The sequence below is a fragment of the Podarcis erhardii genome, assembly GCF_964252035.2.
Source record: "Podarcis erhardii genome assembly, chromosome: 1".
NCBI classification, from domain to species: Eukaryota; Metazoa; Chordata; class Lepidosauria; order Squamata; family Lacertidae; genus Podarcis; species Podarcis erhardii.
This window is the reverse complement of record NC_138497.1, coordinates 41,828,786-41,849,171: the sequence shown is the minus strand read 5'-3', so window position 1 is coordinate 41,849,171 and position 20,386 is coordinate 41,828,786. Positions and strand designations below refer to the sequence as shown.

Sequence of the window (20,386 nt, the reverse complement as noted above, 5' to 3'; positions counted from 1 at the left end):
ATAGGTCACCCTTTAACTTAATAAATTCCCATGTGAAGTCACATTTGTTTCTTGAAAGTTAGAGTGATGCGGTAATCAGTGTAAACATAGAAACACAGAAATTATTTCCCTTAAAATTAGGACTATGGCATTACCAGGCAGCACAAATAAAGCACAGCTTGTTATGAACTTGGTCTTACTAGGTCCCTTGTGTGTTTTAAAGTCATGTTTCTGCTGCTCATTTTCTTTGAGCTGAGTGGTGTTTGACTGTGCTGTTTCCTTCTAGAGTTCATATCTGCTTCAGAACTACTTGTTTAAATTGGATTCAAGAATCCAAGGGTCTCGTTGTTTAAATTACTTGTTCCTACAATTTGAGATCTCATGTGCATGTTCTTCCTTGTCAAATGTACACAGTGAAAATTAGGGAAAAGTTACTGAAAATTATATGAGTTACATTGAACTCTGACGTGCAAGTTGTGTGTATATTTTAAACCCTTGAAGTAAGAGGCACTGGCAAGAATGGCTGCCTCAACTACTAGGAACTGGCAAAGAAAAATGTTATAACACAGAAAAATGTTGACCTGCTTACTGTACACTGTGATTCTGTGTATAAGAAATTAACTGATAGTATTTGAGGCTGCAATTATGTGCCTGTTTATCTAGGGGCAAACTCCATTGAACTTCGTGGGACTTAACTTCTGGGTAGACATGCATTTTATTTAACATTTATTTCAATATTCCTAAGCCAGTCTTTTAGGGGCTCACAACATATTAAAAACATAAAATTCATTCATAACATAGTTACAAGCCATAAAACCACAATCTATAAAACACAAAAATCTATAAAAAAATAATAGCAGCAGTAAAACCACATCAGCAGAAAAGCAGTATAAATAATAAAACAAGCATAACGAGTTTCAAAATAGCAACAGTTAAAAGACAAAACGATCAGATTATTAAGAAAAAACAGTATGAAACAAAGGTATTCCGGGCTCATTTATATATCTATGAGGAGCTCCAAAGTGCCTTCAAAGAGAGAGAAGCATTTTTTTTCAGTATTAGATGTTTGAAACATTATAAATGTAATTGAGTGTGAAAACGAAAAGGGTGTTGCAACCTTTTAACCTGGACAACTTTTCCAAATTCTATGAGATACTTAGCTGTCATACACACATTTCAAATTTCTCTCTTTAGTCCAAAATGATTTCCATATCAGCTCTTAAATTATATCATACCAGAATGAAACAATAAAATAAGTAAAACTAGCAAGCTCCCAGTCATTATGGTGGTGAGAGTGAGCAAACCAATTTGAGGCCTCCTAATCTCACTGTGTACAGGGGGAGACAAAATCATCTCTCTTAGTAATTTTTGTGGCAGATAAGTAAAAATGTAGCTAACATTTAAAATCTACCCGCTTGGGTGTATTTCCCTCCCAAAACTTAAATTCCTGTGTATTTCCCTCCCAAAACAATAAGGACAACAAATGTTATATTGAAAAACTGTCTTGCCATCTGGATGATCATCTATGTCTTATGAATATTGCATGCCAGGTGGTTTGAGGGGGAGAATTTTCAAAGATGTTTGTTTTGTTCTGTATAGTATGGATGATAAACACATTCACTACATATCTAAGAGGTATAAAACTGAGTCATTTAATCAAGATTATATATGTAAATATTGTCTTTTTTGTGATACTGTTAACTAGCAAGGGAAAAGTAGAGGCAACTGCCTGCTTGATGCTTGCGCAACTTACTAAAGCGCAGCTGAGTTGTGTTTTTTCATTTGATTTTTGTTTTGGCTGAGAGACTTGGTGAACCTATAAAGGCAACCCATTTACTCCTAGGGTCAAATTATTTTAGATTCATTGTGTGACTAGCAGCCGTGTTAAGGGATCTTAAAACATTAATCCCAGCTGAGATCTGAACAACCCTCTCACCCTCCCATGTGTTGCAGCTAGCCTTTTAAAAAAGCTCTTTCTCTCTTAAAGGAAAGTCTAAAGAGCACGTGGGGCAAAACACAGCTGGAAAATCTCCACTAGTTTTCATAATTCATAAACACCAGGCTGTCCACTGTGTGCCACTAGTTACTCCCACATCTGATGATTTTTCTGAATTGAGTGGAATGAAGTTTCCTGGGCAAGTACCACTTTCTCTTGACAAGATATATTTCAGTCTGCATTCCCATCTTGAACAACACTTGGGAGGTCTCTCTCCAACGCTTACTGCAGTAGCTTCCCTTTCTTCCTCTTAACAGCTGTTGAACAGTCCAATTTTCACTATTGCTTCAGCTCCTGCAAGTGACTGTTTAAATTCTATCCTGCTGTATTATTTGACCTCTAACCAACTGTATTGTGAATATGTATCTTAATAGCTTTGTATCAGTAATGAAAATAACATTGCTCTAGCACACATGTTGCACTGGGGAATGGCATGGTAACATTAACAAATAAGCATACAAAGCAACTTGTTGAATACTGAGTTGGTTAGAGAGTTTGGAAAAAGAGACCTGGACTTAAATCCAGCCGTGAAACTCAAGTTACTTTTGGCCAGCCACTCACACACTCAGGCAAACCTGCTTCACAGAGTTGTTGTCGGGATAAAACAGGGAAATCTGCTTGCTCCATGCTTGCTAGGTTGCTAGGAACCCCTGTGTTCCTAGAAGCAAGAGTGAGATGGGATACACATTATTAATGTTACTAGTAGTGGGGAGCGCCTAGCAGTGCTTGGGATTTTTAGAATAAAAAATTTATTGGGGTTTGTTTTTTAATAGAGAGTGTAATTTGTGAACTTGGACCCAACATGCCAAATAATTGGGAAAATCACACTAAAGTCACATTTTGGTTCTCCATCTTGATTCACAATGGTGCCTGGTATTCAATCATAAATGAAGATCCCCAGTTTGGGAACTCTAGCATGAGTTTGACCAAACTGCAGGAGGCAGTGGGAGACGGAAGTGCCTGGCGTGCTCTGATCCATGGGGTCACGAAGAGTCGGACATGACTAAACAACAACAACAACAATTCTGAGTTTGGCGATATTGCAAGAGGCGACCGAATCTATTCCAAAAAGTCTATGAAGACATGCCAAAATGATGTTTTGGTCCGTTACCTTGTTTCAAAATGGCACCTGGCATGCAAACAGTGAAGAAGTCTGCCACCTCTACCTCGGAAACCCTTATGCAGTTTGGCACCAATACCTTGCGAAGTGGCTGAAACTATGTACAAAAATGGACAGAGTCATGCCAAAGTGATGTTTTAGTCTACCATGTCAATTCAAAATGACACCTGTGTCCAAATGACAACCAAGTCTGCCGCCCACCTGGGGAGCCCTCATGCCAAGATTGGTGATGGTATCTCAAGCAGCACCCCAAAACTATAAAGGACAAGTAGACAAATGGCCATACAAGCCACTTTTGAAAATATATATTCAGTTCGATAGTTGGAGTGAAATGCATCTCTTGTGGTTTTGGGAAACGTAGCTTCTCTTTCCCTGTTATATTAGCCTTGCGTTTTCAACAGCTATTGCATTTTACTTCAGAGAGCAAAGGAAAACGTTGTGTTTACAAACATTTAATTGAAGTGCATTTAAACCATTTTGTTTTCAGTTCCAGTTACTTTTGCTTGGAATTATGATCTGTCAGTTTTTAAATTTGGAAGCATTCTCAGGCATTGCCTGATGGTTTATTAGTATTCATGATATAAAAGGACATTCTTTTCAGACTAAGATAATTTTAAAAAGATAATTGGTTGGACCAACATTCTCATTAACCTAATTTGCATTAAATGTGCTTCTGTGAATTGTAGTTATTTTTTATTTTATTTGAGAAACTTGCTCTGTGGTTTTTTCTACTGCCTGCTTAGAATAATTCCCCACCGACTTTACTGGTATCATTGTGGATCAAGTGGTTTGAGGACACTAATATTTCTTTATTTAGAAGGCTTTATCATAGGGTCTGGCATAATTTACTCTGTTCATTTCAGTCTCATTGTGCCTAACTGGCTAAAGGAACAAACTGTCAGTAGTTTGGAGGCAAATATATTTGCTCTAGTAAGTAGAGAAGTTCTCAATTATACAATATAATACTTTTATATATACACTATATATTTTGGAAAGTCTGTCAGTTTGTTCTCTATAGGTTTGGACGCCTCTTGAGATATCCTTGCCAAACTCAGCACAAGGGCCCCTGAGGTGGGGGGGGGTCTATGTCAGCACTTGGGTGCCAGGTGCCATTTTGAATCAATATGGTGGATCGAAATGTGACTTTGGTGTGACTGCACCTGTTATTTTTGCATAGGTTTGGTTGCCTCTTGAGGTATTATCACCAAACCCAGCACAAGGGTTCCTGAGGGGCAGTGATGGGCTTTGTCACTGTTTGGACACCAGGTACCATTATGAACTAAGATGGCAGACAGAAACATGACTTTACCCAGTTATTGGCATGAAAGGCCCTAACTCACAAATTACACTATCCATTTAAAAACCCACAATGTTTTGGGGTTTCTCAAAAATCCAGGGCCGCACAAACCACTCCCTACGTGTGTGTGTGTGTTTTCCCACCAGACAAGACAGCGAGACAAAACACTGAAGAAGTCAGGGCTATTCCAGCATGCTGCTTAGAAATGGTGATAGATTGGCCAGTTCAGATACAGGCTTGACTGAACTACAATAGCATTTTTGTAATTTAACATACTGTGATCCTAACTCTTCCATCAGCCACTTGAAGAGTATTTTAGTGGCTTGCAGGTAATGTTTCTACTGTATTTACAATAGTTGGCCATTGACTTTCATAGACCTTCTAGGTCTGCTCATACTCGGCAGCTAAACATATTTTGGAAGATGAAGGTGTAATGCAGTATGTAAAATGCTGAAAGAAATAAAATGTTGAAGTAAAATCAGATTCTAGCTTTAACAGTCCTGTCACCTCTTATTTCATACAAACTGAACTGAAGTGCTGTTTTTGAATGCAAAACCTATCATATTGTATTACAATATTGTAGCCTTAATGGAAAATGGTTTTAACATTCACTCTGTGTGGTGCCTTTGGAAAAACAAGCATGTGTCTTAAGTGTTTGTGGGGATTGAGTGCCAGTTACAATAGGTTGTATTTAGTGCATTTCTATTCACTAGGGTTATCTTGCACATACATCTGCACAGACACACACAGGATATGGGGGGATAGAGGCTGGGAGGGAACCTGAGGCAAAATAGAAGGTTGTGAGTCTGAATCTTATTATCTCTGACTAGTCCTTATTCCTAGGCACTCCTTGTATTCTCCCTACCACAACATTTATAATCACCATGTAGCTCCTGCATTGTTTTAGCGATAACAAAGGATATTTGTGTGATTGTTTGGGGCTTTTTTATTGTTCTAGGGTGTTGTCTTGCTTGAGCTTTCTATATTGATATACTGTTAAAATATGAGAATTCTTGATTTTTCATTCATGGAACTTTAATCGGTTTTGCTGTTTATTTGGCAAATTTATTGACACATGTGCCACTTTATTTCTAGGGGATTCTTTTACCCAGTTCAGATTTGCTGAAGAAAAGGAGTGGATTGCAGAAAACCTTTGTCCGAAACAGGTAATGGAGAACAATCTGTTCTTGAAAAGATTGCTGTGTGCAGTTTATTTCAATTTCTGCAGGGCAGATGATGATTTATGCACAGCCAGTAAAGCTGGTGTAGCATTGTGGTTAAGCTTGTGAGCAGAGTCAGGAAGTGCCTGATTCAAACCTCACCTCCGTACAAACTCTGTTCTCTCCCAATTTTGCCTCAGCAACCCCACCCACCTTTTCCAATTCAGAGATTATATTGCTGGCCCGCTTTGAGGATTACGGAGGTAATAAATATAAAGTGCCTTGAACATTGGAAATGGTCTATATAAATGCCAGATTTTATTAAAACTTGGAGAATAAAAGACCCTGTAGAAAGCTATTAGGCAAAACAGAGTAGAATTAGCCACACATGCTTAATCTTCTCATGTCAACCTAGATAAATATTCCTGTTCTAGAAAATATCTTGGTGAACACGTAAGGCAGCCCCAATGCTAGTGCCTCTCTGCGATCTGTTGCTGTTTGACTGTGCACAAGATGGGAAGAGAGGTCATTGTATAAGCTCAACCATGATGGAATGGGAAACACGCAGAGGGTATTTAGGACTTAAAGTTCTCTGAAATGTATATGGAACTCTAGTTTACTGGAGAACATGCATAATATGATTTCAGAAGGGGGGCTGTTGTGGTGTGCTGTGTCAGCTGGGTAGTCACAAGGTTGTCAGAACCAGTGAAGGCGGTGAAGGTCTGGAGGCGGTTGGAGGATGGATGGCGGCTAACAGATTGAGGTTGAATCCTGACAAGACAGAAGTACTGTTTTGGGGGGGACAGGAGGCGGGCGGATGTGGAGGACTCCCTGGTCCTGAATGGAGTAACTGTGCCCCTGAAGGACCAGGTGCGCAGCCTGGGAGTCATTCTGGACTCACAGCTGTCCATGGAAGCGCAGGTCAATTCTGTGTCCAGGGCAGCTGTTTATCAGCTCCATCTGGTAAGCAGGCTGAGACCCTACCTGCCCGCAGACTGTCTCGCCAGAGTGGTGCATGCTCTAGTTATCTCTCACTTGGACTACTGCAATGCACTCTATGTGGGGCTACCTTTGAAGGTGACCCGGAAACTACAACTAATCCAGAATGCGGCAGCTAGACTGGTGACTGGGAGCGGCTGCCGAGACCATATAACACCGGTCTTGAAAGACCTACACTGGCTCCCAGTATGTTTCCGAGCACAATTCAAAGTGTTGGTGCTGACCTTTAAAGCCCTAAACGGCCTCGGTCCAGTATACCTGAAGGAGCGTCTTCACCTCCATCGTTCTGCCCAGACACTGAGGTCCAGCACCGAGGGCCTTCTGGCAGTTCCCTTGCTACGAGAAGCCAAGTTACAGGGAACCAGGCAGAGGGCCTTCTCGGTAGTGGCACCCGCCCTGTGGAACGCCCTCCCATCAGATGTCAAAGAGAAAAATAACTACCAAACTATTAGAAGACATCTGAAGGCAGCCCTGTTTAGGGAAGCTTTTAATGTTTAATAGGTTATTGTATTTTAGTGTTCTATTGAAAGCCGCCCAGAGTGGCTGGGGAAACCCAGCCAGATGGGTGGGGTATAAATAAGAAATTATTATATTATTATTATTGTCACCTATGTGGACCACATTGCAATAGTCCATCTTCAAAGACCTGAATATTAGGCATTAGGCCTTGATAACATATGAAGGGCTGCAGCTTTCTCATAATAAAGTAATAAAAGGAGATTTTGGCCTTCTGGGTGTAGCAAGATTCAGCAGCACTCCCAAGAGAATGGATTTGAGGGAATCACAGGGGGATGAACCCCAAACAACTATTTTGGGTGTCCCTTTTCTTCCCAAGTGACTGGGCCGGATAATCCCCATTATTTTGATGGATGGGAAGCAGGATGACACCATGAGGTCTGCAGAGGTATTAGCTCCATTGGGCTTCTCCCTTTGCATACTCTAGCTGGTCTAGTTGATCATTATAAGATATAAAACTTGTTTTCTGTTGCTGTAGAGGGCAGGACTAGAACTAACAGGGAAAATGTTGCAAGGAAGCAGATTCTGGCAAAACATTCAGGGAAACTTCCTAACAGTAAGAGCTGTTTGACAGCCTCAAGAAATGATGAACTGTCCTTTGCTGTAGGCATTTAAGTGGGGGGGGGGGGGAGCCAGTGGCTAACAATGCTGTAGTTGCATCCTGTATTGAGCAAGGGGTCCAGATGATCTCTTAAGTTCCTTTCAACTCTGTAATCCTACTATGCAGCATTATGATTTAAGTGTAACTGAGGTTTGTCCTGTTGTTTACAGCTTGTGATTTGCCTGGGTTCAGACAATGTGCTAAGCCAAAATATGATTTAACTCAGCCACGGTCTCTCTAGGCCCCTGCATGTTTGCTCCTTCATGCTAAATTATGGTTTGGCTTAGCAGTGCATACAAAAAAGAGCTCAGTGTGCTAACATGGATCACCAAAGGAAAGTGAGATTTGCCCAGTCTGTGAATGACATTTAAGATTAAAAGGGGGAAAGAGTGTATGAAGAGAGGAATATTCAGGCTGGGGTGGGGTGGGGTGGGGGAGACACAGAGCAGAACTTGAAAGTTGAGCACAAATGGAGTTGAATAAGCATTTTAGAAAATGCTCTTCCTATACTTGATAATGAAAGAACTTCAGTTCTTACAAATCTGTAGGAAGAGGAAGAGACATCTACTGCCTTCAACAAGTTGTATTATTTTCAGGGATAGGGGGTTACTACAGTAAGAGATTTTTAATGCTTTACTTGGAGACAAGTGGAACAGAGTGTATTGTAGCATGTGAAGTGAGTGGATTATAGTCTGATGGCAGGGAAAGTAAATGTATTCTTTCTTCCTTCAGCTTGTCACCCACAGACTTTGTTCTCTTGCAAGCTGGTAGTAAACTAGTCCAGTGAATGTTCAGGCTTGCTGTCTGCTATCTACACTATTTCTGTTGTATTAAGCAACAGCCTAGGCTGGAATTACGGTAGATGTAGAACTGCTCCTCAAAAGAGATTGAACATGTTTTGTTTTCCTTCTCTCCCTGGCGATGCTTAGTGATACAAAATGTATGACACAACATTGTTGTCCATGCTCCCCCACCCCATGGACCCAGTGATGCAGCAGAGTGACATCACATGTTTTGTACCCCTAGACTTTACTGGAGGGAAGTAATGTTCGGTTGTGATTTTCAAAGTCAGTCTCACATCTGTCATAATATCTAATTCCAGTTTTATTTTGAAAAAGAATTTGCACTTAGGATATTGAAGGATTTGTCTGCAGCACCTCTTCTGAGAATTCCCTATACTTTCATCATTTACTGCATTTTCATAAAGTCTGTTTTGAAGTCTTTGTGTCTTAGATATTTTCAAAATTAATCAATCAAGTCATGAATGAACTTCAACCCAGTTTGAGTCAAATGATTAATATTTTATGCTTATCATATACATCTGCATATCAATCAAACACCTTTTGTCACAGACTTTTGACATGTTGTTTGAATGAGAAGTAGGCATTCTAATTTATTCCTTTCAGAAGCTAATCTCTCAATTTAGAATATGTTTGAAGTAAGCTAAATATCTCTGCACTATATTTCTGCTTAAGGTTACTGCAAACATCTAATTAGTGCTGATGACAGCAAGTAATCCTGAAGTCCTGACCTAAAATATCTATGAATAAGCTTCAGTAGGACCTGCTTCTGGGTAGACCTGGTTAGCATTTCATTTAAACTTTTCACCTGCAGACATAGAACTGTATGAAGCTTTACAGAAGGTGATTCATTAGAGAAACATCATCATGGGTGCTGACATGGCTCAGGGAGTTCTTCTAAATGAAAGAAAAGCTCTCGTCCATCAATTTGCCTTGCCTTCTGTGGCAGCTTGTTTAATTCCCATAAATTCATTTGTTTAATTAAGTTAATTGTTTAAGGTTGTAACCAAAGCTACACAAGCAGAGTTCTGCTTATGCCACAGGGCATCTGTTTCCTCTCCTCTCCTGTATGCTTGAAAATCTGCTCCGGAGGGTCCCCCACCCTCCAGAGATTATTATGAAGATGTACATGGGAGCAGGGAAGACAGCAGAGGAAGGTCCATTGTATGCTCAGAGGTCTCTTGCACTAGTGAAGCTGCAGTATTGAAGCCCTTAGGGCAGTATTCAACTTGCACGACTCCACCCCTACCTTACACACCCCACGCCATCCCCAAATCTTTGGAGGTTTGGGAGAACCCCAAAACAGATTAAGTGCAATTCTGCTTGCCCAATTATTTAGTTGAATATCCCCCTTAATTCCTGTTTCAGAACATTTTAAGAATGGTAATTGATCCTTCAAAATGATTCATAAAGGCCACCCCTGGTTCTTCCATATAGATGGTTCATGGTTAATGCTTCCATCTGTATATGTAGTTCTTGTGCTGCCCAGTTCATTTCAGTGGTGGAAAAAGATGACAGATGGACCTGCTTTTGTGTGTAAGGTATTTAGGAGAGCATCATTAATGCCCATTTAATCTCATGTTCTACTGTTTTTTTCAGTTGTCTGGGTTGTATGTTGACTGCCAGTCTTTGGTCCAGGCACTTGAAGAGCTGCCTCTGCATCTCAAACTGAATGTGGCTAAGGAGCTGGTGCAGGTAACACAAAAGCTGCTCATAAATATCTTGAGCCTTGCTTTAAGCTTAAGTAGCCTTATGTACTTTTAATGTAATTTGTCATGTGTTATAATATGCACATATTGCCTTGAATCTGAAAAGGAAGACTATTAGATGGAGGAATAAGCCATCAGCACTTCTTATGCTTCATTGCTCCTTTTAAGCAAAGTGTTTTCCACATGCCAAGTGCATCTCGGTCAAGACCAACATCCCCAAAGAGTTGCTTGTTCTAATTTTGTTGTTCCAGATTTTTCACCGCCTTTTTCCTAAGCAGCATTTTTCAGAAAACAGAAAATGAAATGTATGATCTATTTATTTATTGTAATTTCTACTGATAAGTATAGAATTCCTTGTGCAGATACCTAGTTCAGCATGGAAGCTGCCAATCAGGCATGTATTTAAAGTAGTTGTTTTTGCCCAGGGTTTAGAGCTCTAGGTAGCAACAAGACAACAAAGCATGTTCTGCTGGCAAAAATAAAAATATTCAGGTAGAGGGAACAGAGCCAGTGAGACTTGTGAGTCAAGCATGGCTGTTAGCTAAGATTACAGTTTATCAAAAGCTAGAAAAATCAATCTGCATTAGAAAGGCAAAGCTGCATAACTTCTAAAAACAGTTTTGCTCTCCTTTGGGACTGCTTAAAGTGACTCAGACGCTGACATTGCTCACTTCTTGATCTAACTCAAAGTCATTCAGTGAGCGTAGCAGAGAAATTCGCAACTATTTTGCAGAGAAAATGCATTCTTAAAATAAAAATGGCAAAACTGGGGGTGTCATTCTTGTCCTACAGTGGTGCTACGGCTGGTGTATTAATACACCATTATGGGATGTTTTGTCCAGTAATGAAGTAACAGATTCCCTTGCAGCAGATCAATGAACTGTGAGTCGCGAAGCTTTACATCTTCTTCCTTTTACTTTTTGCTACACAACTGAATATGCCACCCTGGTTATCTGGTTATCTGAGTTCCAAGATGGCAGCGCGTTCATACGCTGCGGCTCCGAGCTCCCAATACCTCACCTACTCACGCACAAAACTGGTAAACATTGGGCTCACAAGAAAAATAGAGATAACTAGAGAGTTCCAAAGGTCCCACTGTATACCAAACTGCATAGTAAGACCTCCAGGATCTCTATGGATTGTCGATGGGAGGGGGAGGTGCCGAAAGAAGCGAAAGAGAAAAGAGCGAAAGCAAAAACATGGTTGCAGAGCTGGTCTGTTAACCCGGCTTTGAAAAAGACCCACCAGACCAGCACTGCCAAGCGTTTCCTGACCAACACCAGATCTCTCGTCCACAAAATTGACGAATTACAGTTGCTGATGGCAGCAAACAAGCTTCTTTGTGAGAGCTGTGTGGTAATTATTACAGAAACTTGCCTACATTCAGCAGTACTGGATGTGGCAGTTGAGCTGATAAATCGAATAATTTATTGCTCTGATAGAAACAGTGATTCTGGTAAAGCTAGGGGCGGAGGAGTCTGTATTTACATACACAATGGTTGGTGCGTTAACAGCAAAGTAGCTTACACATATTGCTCCCCAGATCTAGAATTGATGGCAGTTACATGTCGGCCATTTTATTTGCCTAGAGAAGTAACTGTCATAATTATTATAGCTGTTTATATCCCATCCAATGCTAATGTCAGTGCGGCACTTTCTAAGCTATATGACGTCATCTCCGAGCAGCAGCAAATCCACCCAGAGGGCGCCCTTGTTGTGGCAGGGGACTTCAATCAAGCCTGCCTAAAGATGGTTTTTTCTAAGTTTGATCAGTTTGTGAAATTTTCCACTAGAGGACAGAATATTCTAGATCTCGCGTATTCCAATTTGAAACAGGCATACAGGGCAATCCCCTTCCCCCACTTAGGCTCATCCGACGATTCTTCAGTTTTTCTATGTCCGAAGTACATCCCTCTCAGGAGAAGAATTCAGTCAGTTATAAAAACAGTTAGAATTTAGCCAGAGGGTGCTCTTAGTCAGCTCCAGAATTGTTTTGAGAGCACTGATTGGAGCGTGTTTGAATATCAAGATCTGCATAGATACACAGATGCTATACTCTCCTATACTAAAGTGTGCAGTGATAATGTAACATCACAGAGATGCATTAGACTCTATGGGAACTGTAAACCATGGATGACTGCTGAAGTAAGAACACTCCTGAAAATCCGGGATTCTGCCTTTAAGACAGGGAATATAGACATATACAAAGAGGCGAGAATAAATCTCAAAAAAGGCATTAAGGCAGCAAAAAAAACAGTATAAGCTTAAGGTGGAAAATTATTTAGCCGATAACATCATGAAACAAGTGTGGCAACGACTGCAGCATCTAACCAACTACAAGGGCAATACAAGGAACATAGTTAAGACTGATGCCTCATTGGCAGAGGAACTGAACATCTTCTTTGCTCAGGGTGTGGTTGGTTGGGTTTTATCTTCTAGGGATAATTACCCTATTGAACTTTCACCTCTTCCCGAATCCATTCTGACCCAAGAGTCCTGGCCCAGAGATGACTTGGTCTGTTGTTGTGGAGATCTTACCCCTCTATTGGGGAGGCTAGTATGGGGTCTGGGATTCCCACCATTGAAGGACTAGGGAAGAATGGCGGTGGGGCTAAATATCACTATCGGCAAAGGGTTTTGAGATGCAGTGATGCTCGAACCCCTTCCAATCTACGCCCCGTCCCAAGGGACAAGGGTAGGGCGAGCAGGGATTACCCACCTCCATCATTGGTGTTGTGCAATGCCAGGTCCATAGGCAATAAAACCGCCACCATGCGTGACATTTTTGTCTCGCAGGGGATTGACCTGGCTTGCGTGACAGAGACCTGGGTACAGGAAGGTGAGGTAATCTCCCTACATGAGATAACACCTCCAGGTTTCTCTGTCCTCCATCAATCGCAGACTGTGGGTCGGGTGGGGAGGAGTAGCGTTGTTAATCCGGGAGGATTGCTTTTTCAGGGCTCTGCCACCACCGGCGATCTCCGGCATTGAATGTGTTGGCGTCGTGTGGGGCACCAAGGAGAACTTGGCTGTCTGGCTGGTGTACCGACCACCTAGCGCTACCCTGTCAGACCTGATGGAGGTGGCAGCAGGCTGGGCCTTGGAGTTCCCAAACCTATTGGTTTTGGGAGACTTCAACGTCCATGCCAATGCCGCCCCCTCCTCACAGGCTCTGGACCTAGTGACTTCCATGGCAACACTGGGGCTCTCCCAGTTTGTTATGGACCCATCCCATCAAGCAGGTCACACGCTGGATTTGATCTTTGGTGATGGCATAGATGTGATCATGCTCCCCCCTGTGGAAGTGCCATGGTCTGATCACTACGCTCTGAAAGCCAAGATTGACTTCCCGCTCCTCCCCTGCTTGGGTGGTGAGCCTATTTGGGCTCGCCTGCGAAGACTGATGGATCCTGATAGATTCCGTCTGGCCTTGAGGGACCCTGTTCCTCCTGGCGACTCATTAGATGACCTTGTCGAGGACTGGAATAACCGGCTCTTGGCAGCCATCGATGAGATTGCGCCTAAGCGCCCTCTGCGACCCCGTCGAAACCGGGCCCCTTGGTTTACCAAGGAGCTCCGGAAAATGAAGCGGGATCTCAGACGGCTAAAGCGAGTATGGCGACGGACTCGTGACGGAGCTTCAAGAACATCTTATAGGACGCTTATGAAAGCCTATGAGATGACTATGAAAGCTGCTAAGAAATCTCACTTCGCAGCTTCCATTGAATCCGCTAGCTCTCGCCCGGCACAACTTTTTAGAATAATTAGGTCAATAACGTCCTTAGGAGGACAACCAAATTTAAGCACAAATTTGACCCACAGCTGTGAGGCATTTGCAAGCTTTTTTGCGGAGAAAGTCCTGTTGCTCCGCTGTGATCTCCCTGCCAATTTAGATACAGTGACAGAACTGGAGGCCCCTCGACTGTCTTCGGGTCCAGTGTTAGAACATTTTGATCGGATACTCCCTACTGATGTGGATAGACTCCTCCAAGCTGGTAGGCCCACCACCTGCCTCCTCGATCCGTGCCCGTCTTGGCTGATTAGGGCATGCCCAGATATCGCGCGGACCCCCCTGGTTGAAATTATCAATTTGTCCCTTGACACAGGGATATTCCCAGGGGAGCTGAAGGAAGCAATGGTGTGTCCGCTCTTAAAGAAAACTTCACTAGATCTTTTAGATCTATCCAATTACCACCCAGTTTCAATCCTCCCATATCTGGGTAAGGTTATTGAGAGAGCAGTTGCTGAACAGCTTGGTAGGTTTCTGGAGGAAACATCAGCTTTAGATCCATTTCAGTCCAGATTCCGTCCTGGTTTTGGAACCGAGATGGCTCTGGTTGCCCTAACAGATGATCTCTGCAGACAACTGGATCAAGGCGGGTCGGGACTGCTGATTCTCTTAGATTTGTCAGCAGCCTTTGACATGGTCGAACATGATCTTTTGGACCACCGCCTTGCCAATGTGGGGATACAGGGCATAGCCCATAAATGGCTGTGCTCTTTTATCTCTGGTCAGGGACAGAGGGTGGCACTAGGGAGGGAGATGTCGTCGTGCCACCCCTTGGTGTGTGGAGTGCCGCAGGGCGCAATCCTCTCCCCGATGCTTTTTAACATCTTTTTGCATCCCCTTGCCCAGATTATCCGGAGCTTTGGGCTGGGTTGTCACCAATATGCTGATGACACTCAGCTCTATTTGCTGATGGATGGCCATACCGACTTGATCCCTGACACACAGACCAGATGTTTGGAAGCTGTGGCTGAATGGTTTCATGGGAGCCGTTTGAAACTAAATCCTTCAAAGACAGGGGTCCTGTGGCTGGGTCGGGATGGTATGAGGATGAGGGACCAACTCCCTTCACTTGCGGGGGCCCAATTAGTGCCATTGCCTTCCGTTAAGAGTTTGGGTGTAATCCTTGATGCCTCCCTTTCCATGGAGGCGCAGGTTACAACAATAGCCAAGGCGACATTTTTCCACCTTCGCCGCATCAAGCAGTTGGTCCCTTACCTTTCCCGCCCCGACTTGGCCACAGTGATCCATGTGATGGTCATCTCCAGGCTTGACTACTGTAATTCGCTCTACGCGGGGCTGCCCTTGAAGCTGTCCCAGAAACTCCAGCGGGTGCAGAATGCTGCAGCGAGGCTCCTCACAGGGTCTCTGCCATGGGAGCATATTCACCCTGGTTTTTTCCAGCTGGATTGGCTCCCGGTGAAGTACAGGGTCAGATTTAAGGTGCTGGTTTTTACTTTTAAAGCCCTTCACGGCCTAGGACCCTCGTACCTACGGGACCGCTTCTCCTGGTATGCCCCACGAAGGGCCTTAAGGTCCATATATAGCAACACCCTACAGGTCCCGGGCCCTAAGGAAGTTAGATTAGCCTCAACCAGAGCCAGGGCCTTCTCAACACTGCCTCCGGCCTGGTGGAATGCTCTGTCTCATGAGACCAGGGCCCTGCGGGATCTGATCTCTTTCCACAGGGCCTGTAAGACAGAGTTGTTCCACCTGGCCTTTGGCTCAGAATCAGTTTGATTCCCTCCCCCTCTTTCTTTTTCCTTTCTCCTCCTATGAAGAGATTGCTCCCTAATTGTTTTGATGTTGTATCTTAATCTTTTAAATTGTATTTTAATCAACTTGTTTTTATTATTGGTTGTTAGCCCTGAGCCCGGTCTTGGCTGGGGAGGGCGGGATATAAATAAAATTATTATTATTATTATTATTATTATTATTATTATTATTATTATTATACCTTGGCAATAAGTAAGTAATGTTGTACATTGTTTAGCTGGGTGAATGCTTCTCATGTCATTGTCATTATTAAGCATAAGACAAAACTTGTTTTGCAATTTGAGCCCTTCACTGAAAAAAAGGCTTCACAGCCTGTCGATTCCACTGATTCACCTTGCCAGACTTAAAGTGTGTTCTGTTTTTTAAATCTTACATTATAAGAAGAAAAGGCAGGTATATAACAGCATTGCCTAAAAAGCTTCGTAGACATAAAATGAGAAATATACAATTAAAAAAAATAAATATAATAATAATAATAATAATAATAATAATAATAATAATAATAATAATATCATTAGGCCAAATGAGAGGAACCTTCTTAAAAACACCTTGTATGTTGTAAAGCACCCTGTGCTGTTCGGATGCAGGATAGTATATAAATTTAATACTTTGTTGTTGTCAACTTCAACTGATATGCTTGCGGGTGACCTTACCTGGATGGTGGCAGCTTAATCACGATTACCCATGCTTTTGGTAACTGCTAGAATACTGAAGGTGCCTTTCACAAAGGCCCAGAAACTGCAGTTGATCCAGAACAGGATTTGCAAAATTATTAGCTGGGACTAGATGGTTTGACCACATTACGCCTCTCTCTGCCAACTTTCAGTCAGTTTCCAGGCTCAGTTTACAATCCTAACCTTTTAAGGCCTAAATGGCTTGGGAGCAGGTTCCCTGAAAGACCCACCACCTCCCACCCAGACTTAGGTTCTTCTTGAAGGCCCTGTTTTGAATGCCCCTGTGAAATGAAGTAAAGTGGCTAACCACCAGGTTGAAGGCCTTTTCAGTAGTGGTACTTGCTAAAAAGCATTCACCTAGCAAAACCCTTGTGGTCTTTTTGATGTCAAGAACACAAATCTGTTCACCTAATGCTTAGTCTGGTTGTCTCCGTTTTTAAATCTGTGTTTTATATTTTGGATTGTGATGAGTTTAGTTTTCTTGTCATATTTATGTTGCTTTTGAAGGTATGCTTTATTTTATGTTTTAATTGTTTTATACTTATATATTCTTAGTTGCCCAGAGTACTGCATGGGGTAGCATACAAATCTCATAGACAATGGGCGTTTATTTAAATAATAAGTTTATTAGTTGAAGTTTATGAAATTTATTTATCACTTCACACAACTAAAAGGAGTCCCAATGTGGTTTACAATAAAAGTAAAATGCAAAATACTAATAATAAAATACTCATAAAAAATAATAAAATACTCATAAAACAATACAAACGTACTGAACATATCCATCTAAAATAATCCAAAACAAGAATATCAACCCTCAGCCAACAGAAGAATGAGTACTAGAAATAGCTAGTAAAATCCAGACCATAAGTACTGTCCAAATACCCATGAAAATTAAAACATTTTTGCTTGGTATCAGAAAGATGTCAGAGTCAATGACAGGCAAGCTTCCCTGGAGAGAGAGAATTCCATAATCTGGGAGCTGCCACTATAAAAGTGTGGTCTCCTATTGCTGCCCTCTGAGCATCTTTTGGTGGAGGGTCCAGCTGCAGGGCCCAGGTAGGTTGCATGGGAAAGGGTAGCCTTTAGTTGTATAAGGGTCTACCAGCACATTGAATTATGTTCAGAAATAAAATTGGCATACAGTGCAGGGATCAAGGTGTTGTTTTAATGAACATTAGCCATTGCACAACTTCTTTTCCCTTCTGGTCCTAGGATGCAACACCTGCCATACTCCCCCAAATTAAATTGAAAAGCAGTGAAGTCCCCAAGAAAAGTGCTCCATTACAGCAGTCCATGGGGCAAAATAGAGTTGCATCAAACTCATCTTCTTCTGCAGACTCTGTTGGCCACCTGCCGCTGCCGAATAAAGATGGATTTGGATCGTCTTCAGAAGCCCTCCAGAAAAGCTCATCAGTTACACACCAAGATGATCACTTGGATGACGACCTTGATCAACTACTGAAGTTGGATGCCCCTATTCATCCTGAAAACTTTGAACTGGAAACAATATCCCATGATAGATTATCTGGGGATGATTTGAAAATGCCTCATGAAGTAAATGGTAAGCATTTTCCCCAATTGTTTATTTTGTTTCTCTAAATTGCAGTTGTGCTCTAGTTTACAGTCAGCTATGAGCTCATTCAGCTATATGACGAGGCCCACTGAGGGTGCAGGAACTGCCGGGCAGGAAGAGATCTTCATCCCTTGCCACCATTTGAGATGTGTGAGTGGTTTTATATTGTTTGGCAGCCTCAATATCTGACAACCATCCATAGAAATAGGCAGGCATATGACACCACTGGAAATTGGTACTGTCTTCTCATTCAGAGACTTCAGAGATCAAAGATGAGTTGGAAGAGTGGTCTGCCCTAGCAGCTCTCAGGTAGCAGTTGAAAGGCAATTGTAGCCAAGTCTCCACAAACACAAAGGTGACATGGGACATGGCCAAAGTCCATCTGCAGCTCCTTTTTCACCCTCCAGGAGGGAAGTACCTGAACCTAAAGATTCTGTGGCTTCACATTCCTTTTAACAGCTGTAGCTTTTGTGTGCATTTTAATTGTAAGCTGCTTTGGGTTTTGATATTAACTGAAAGGTGGGGTATAAATATAATAAAGAGGTTAGAAAGCAATAGTAAGCACTGAGGCAGAAGATGACTGTGGGCCTGTGTGAAGGGGCAGCACACTCCTAGAGGTAAGCAACGTAATCTCTCTTTCTGAGCTGAGAGCTTTATTATGGGGCATAAACAAAATGGATGTTTTAAAATAAAATTTGGATTTTAAACATTTAAATTGGATATTTTTCTTAAATGTAAATACTGTTTTTCTCTTTAGAGATTAACTGCAGTGCTAATATGCTTGTATTAGGATTTATTTGTAAACTGAATTGATACAGTAAGGAAGGCTTTTCTGTGTAAAAACAATTAAATTGTTTCTCAGATATGAATATTTGTGTTCTCCCTTCCAAACATAGGCATTCAGTTTCACTGCTCTAATTTGCCCAGTAACTACCAGACAAACCATGGTTCAGCCCATCAAGTGTGGGCTTTTTCTTTTCTTTTCTGCTTGATATCTTGCTTTTGTGATGGTGACCATGGCAGAGTGAAGCAGAAAGGAGCAGCACTTAGATAGAAGAGGCAAAATGCATGTTATTTTTTCATATTTAACCTCTCAAAGGGTCATGGCTGTTTCCCGTAAAAAAAGAAACTTTACGGGAACATTTAAAGACAAAGTGTGCAAAACATAACCAGCATTACAAATTGATGCAAATCCTGTTTGTAAGAATGAAACAACAGTGTAAATAAACTAACACTTTAGTTGTAAATTAATAAAGGTTTGCACTTTGGTTAGGAAACGCTCCATACATCAAGGGGAAAGCTGATTTAACTGTGTTTGTATATTAAATAGTTCCGTTATTTTAAAAACCTTAATTCACGTCCCAATCTATTTTCTGTGTCATTTTCATCTATGTATCAGTCCTGTACCCATAGGTCAGTTCCTCAATTTTATTTTATTCTTTTGGAGGAGGAGATAAAGAGGGAATATTTTATAATTGTGAAGGCAGTAAGGAAACAAAGTCACCTTAAAACTCAAGCAGTACTTTTGTGGTAAATTTTCTTCCCAGTGCATACAGAGCCTGGAAAATACATGTTTTACAATTCTAGTGCCTCCTATTATTTCCCATTATCTCAGGAATTTGGGAGGTACAGCATATTGTTAGATAGATTCCCCTTTTTCAGCTATTACCTTTCTTCTTCTCCTGTCTTCTGGAAGATCCTGACTTGCAGGGGGCTTCTAAATCACCCAGCCTGTCTTCCTTTAGAAGCTGGATGATGGAGTCAGCTTCCTAACTGGCTCTCAGGTTTGCTGTTATTGGAGCTTGTCAGCATTTGCCTGCCTAGCCATCCCCAGACAAGTTAGTTAAATTTTGTTCTGTTTTTATTTCTTCAGACCTTTTAGAACTGGATGGAACTGAACAAATTTGCTCAGCATCTCAACAGCAGGAAGCAACATCCAAAAATATTTCTGAAGAGGACCTTGAAGACTGGTTAGACAGCATGATCTCCTAAGGCTACTTTTGGTTGGCACACAAGTAAACTGAAAAATTGACATGACAGTAGCTGGTATAAAATAATTGCTTACAAGTATTTAATTAAGTAGCAACTTCACCTTGATTTTTAATTATGCTATATGTTCAACTTTTGTTGTGTCAAATATGCTGGACACCTTGCAGGGAATTCTCTGTATTACACTGCCTGAAGAAATATAATGACATTCTCTTGAAATGCTTGTAAATTAAAAATGTTGCACAGATGGTTTAAAATAATTCAGATAACAGCAGGACAATTTCGGCTTCTGCTGTAGAAGAACTTCTCGCTTAAAGCTGCAAAATAAACAGTGCTGGTGAATGCAAACTGTATGTTGTAGTTGTGGTGTGACTTTAGTTTGTTCATAAAAAAATGACAAAAGTTAA

At 41.6% G+C, this 20,386-nt stretch overlaps 1 protein-coding gene across 2 annotated transcripts in view; it reads left to right on the top strand.

The window, feature by feature from the left end:
* AVEN (apoptosis and caspase activation inhibitor) overlaps nucleotides 1-20,327 on the top strand; it is a 107,604-nt gene extending 87,277 nt beyond the window's left edge. For both annotated transcript variants that reach the window (XM_081864967.1, XM_081864968.1), the window contains exons 3-6: nucleotides 5,488-5,558; nucleotides 10,068-10,163; nucleotides 17,630-17,978; nucleotides 19,864-20,327. In XM_081864967.1, the coding sequence (XP_081721093.1) occupies nucleotides 5,488-5,558; nucleotides 10,068-10,163; nucleotides 17,630-17,978; nucleotides 19,864-19,982 (635 nt within the window). In that variant the 3' untranslated portion in view covers nucleotides 19,983-20,327. The remainder of the gene's footprint in view (nucleotides 1-5,487; nucleotides 5,559-10,067; nucleotides 10,164-17,629; nucleotides 17,979-19,863) is intronic.
* Nucleotides 20,328-20,386: the final 59 nt, after the last annotated feature.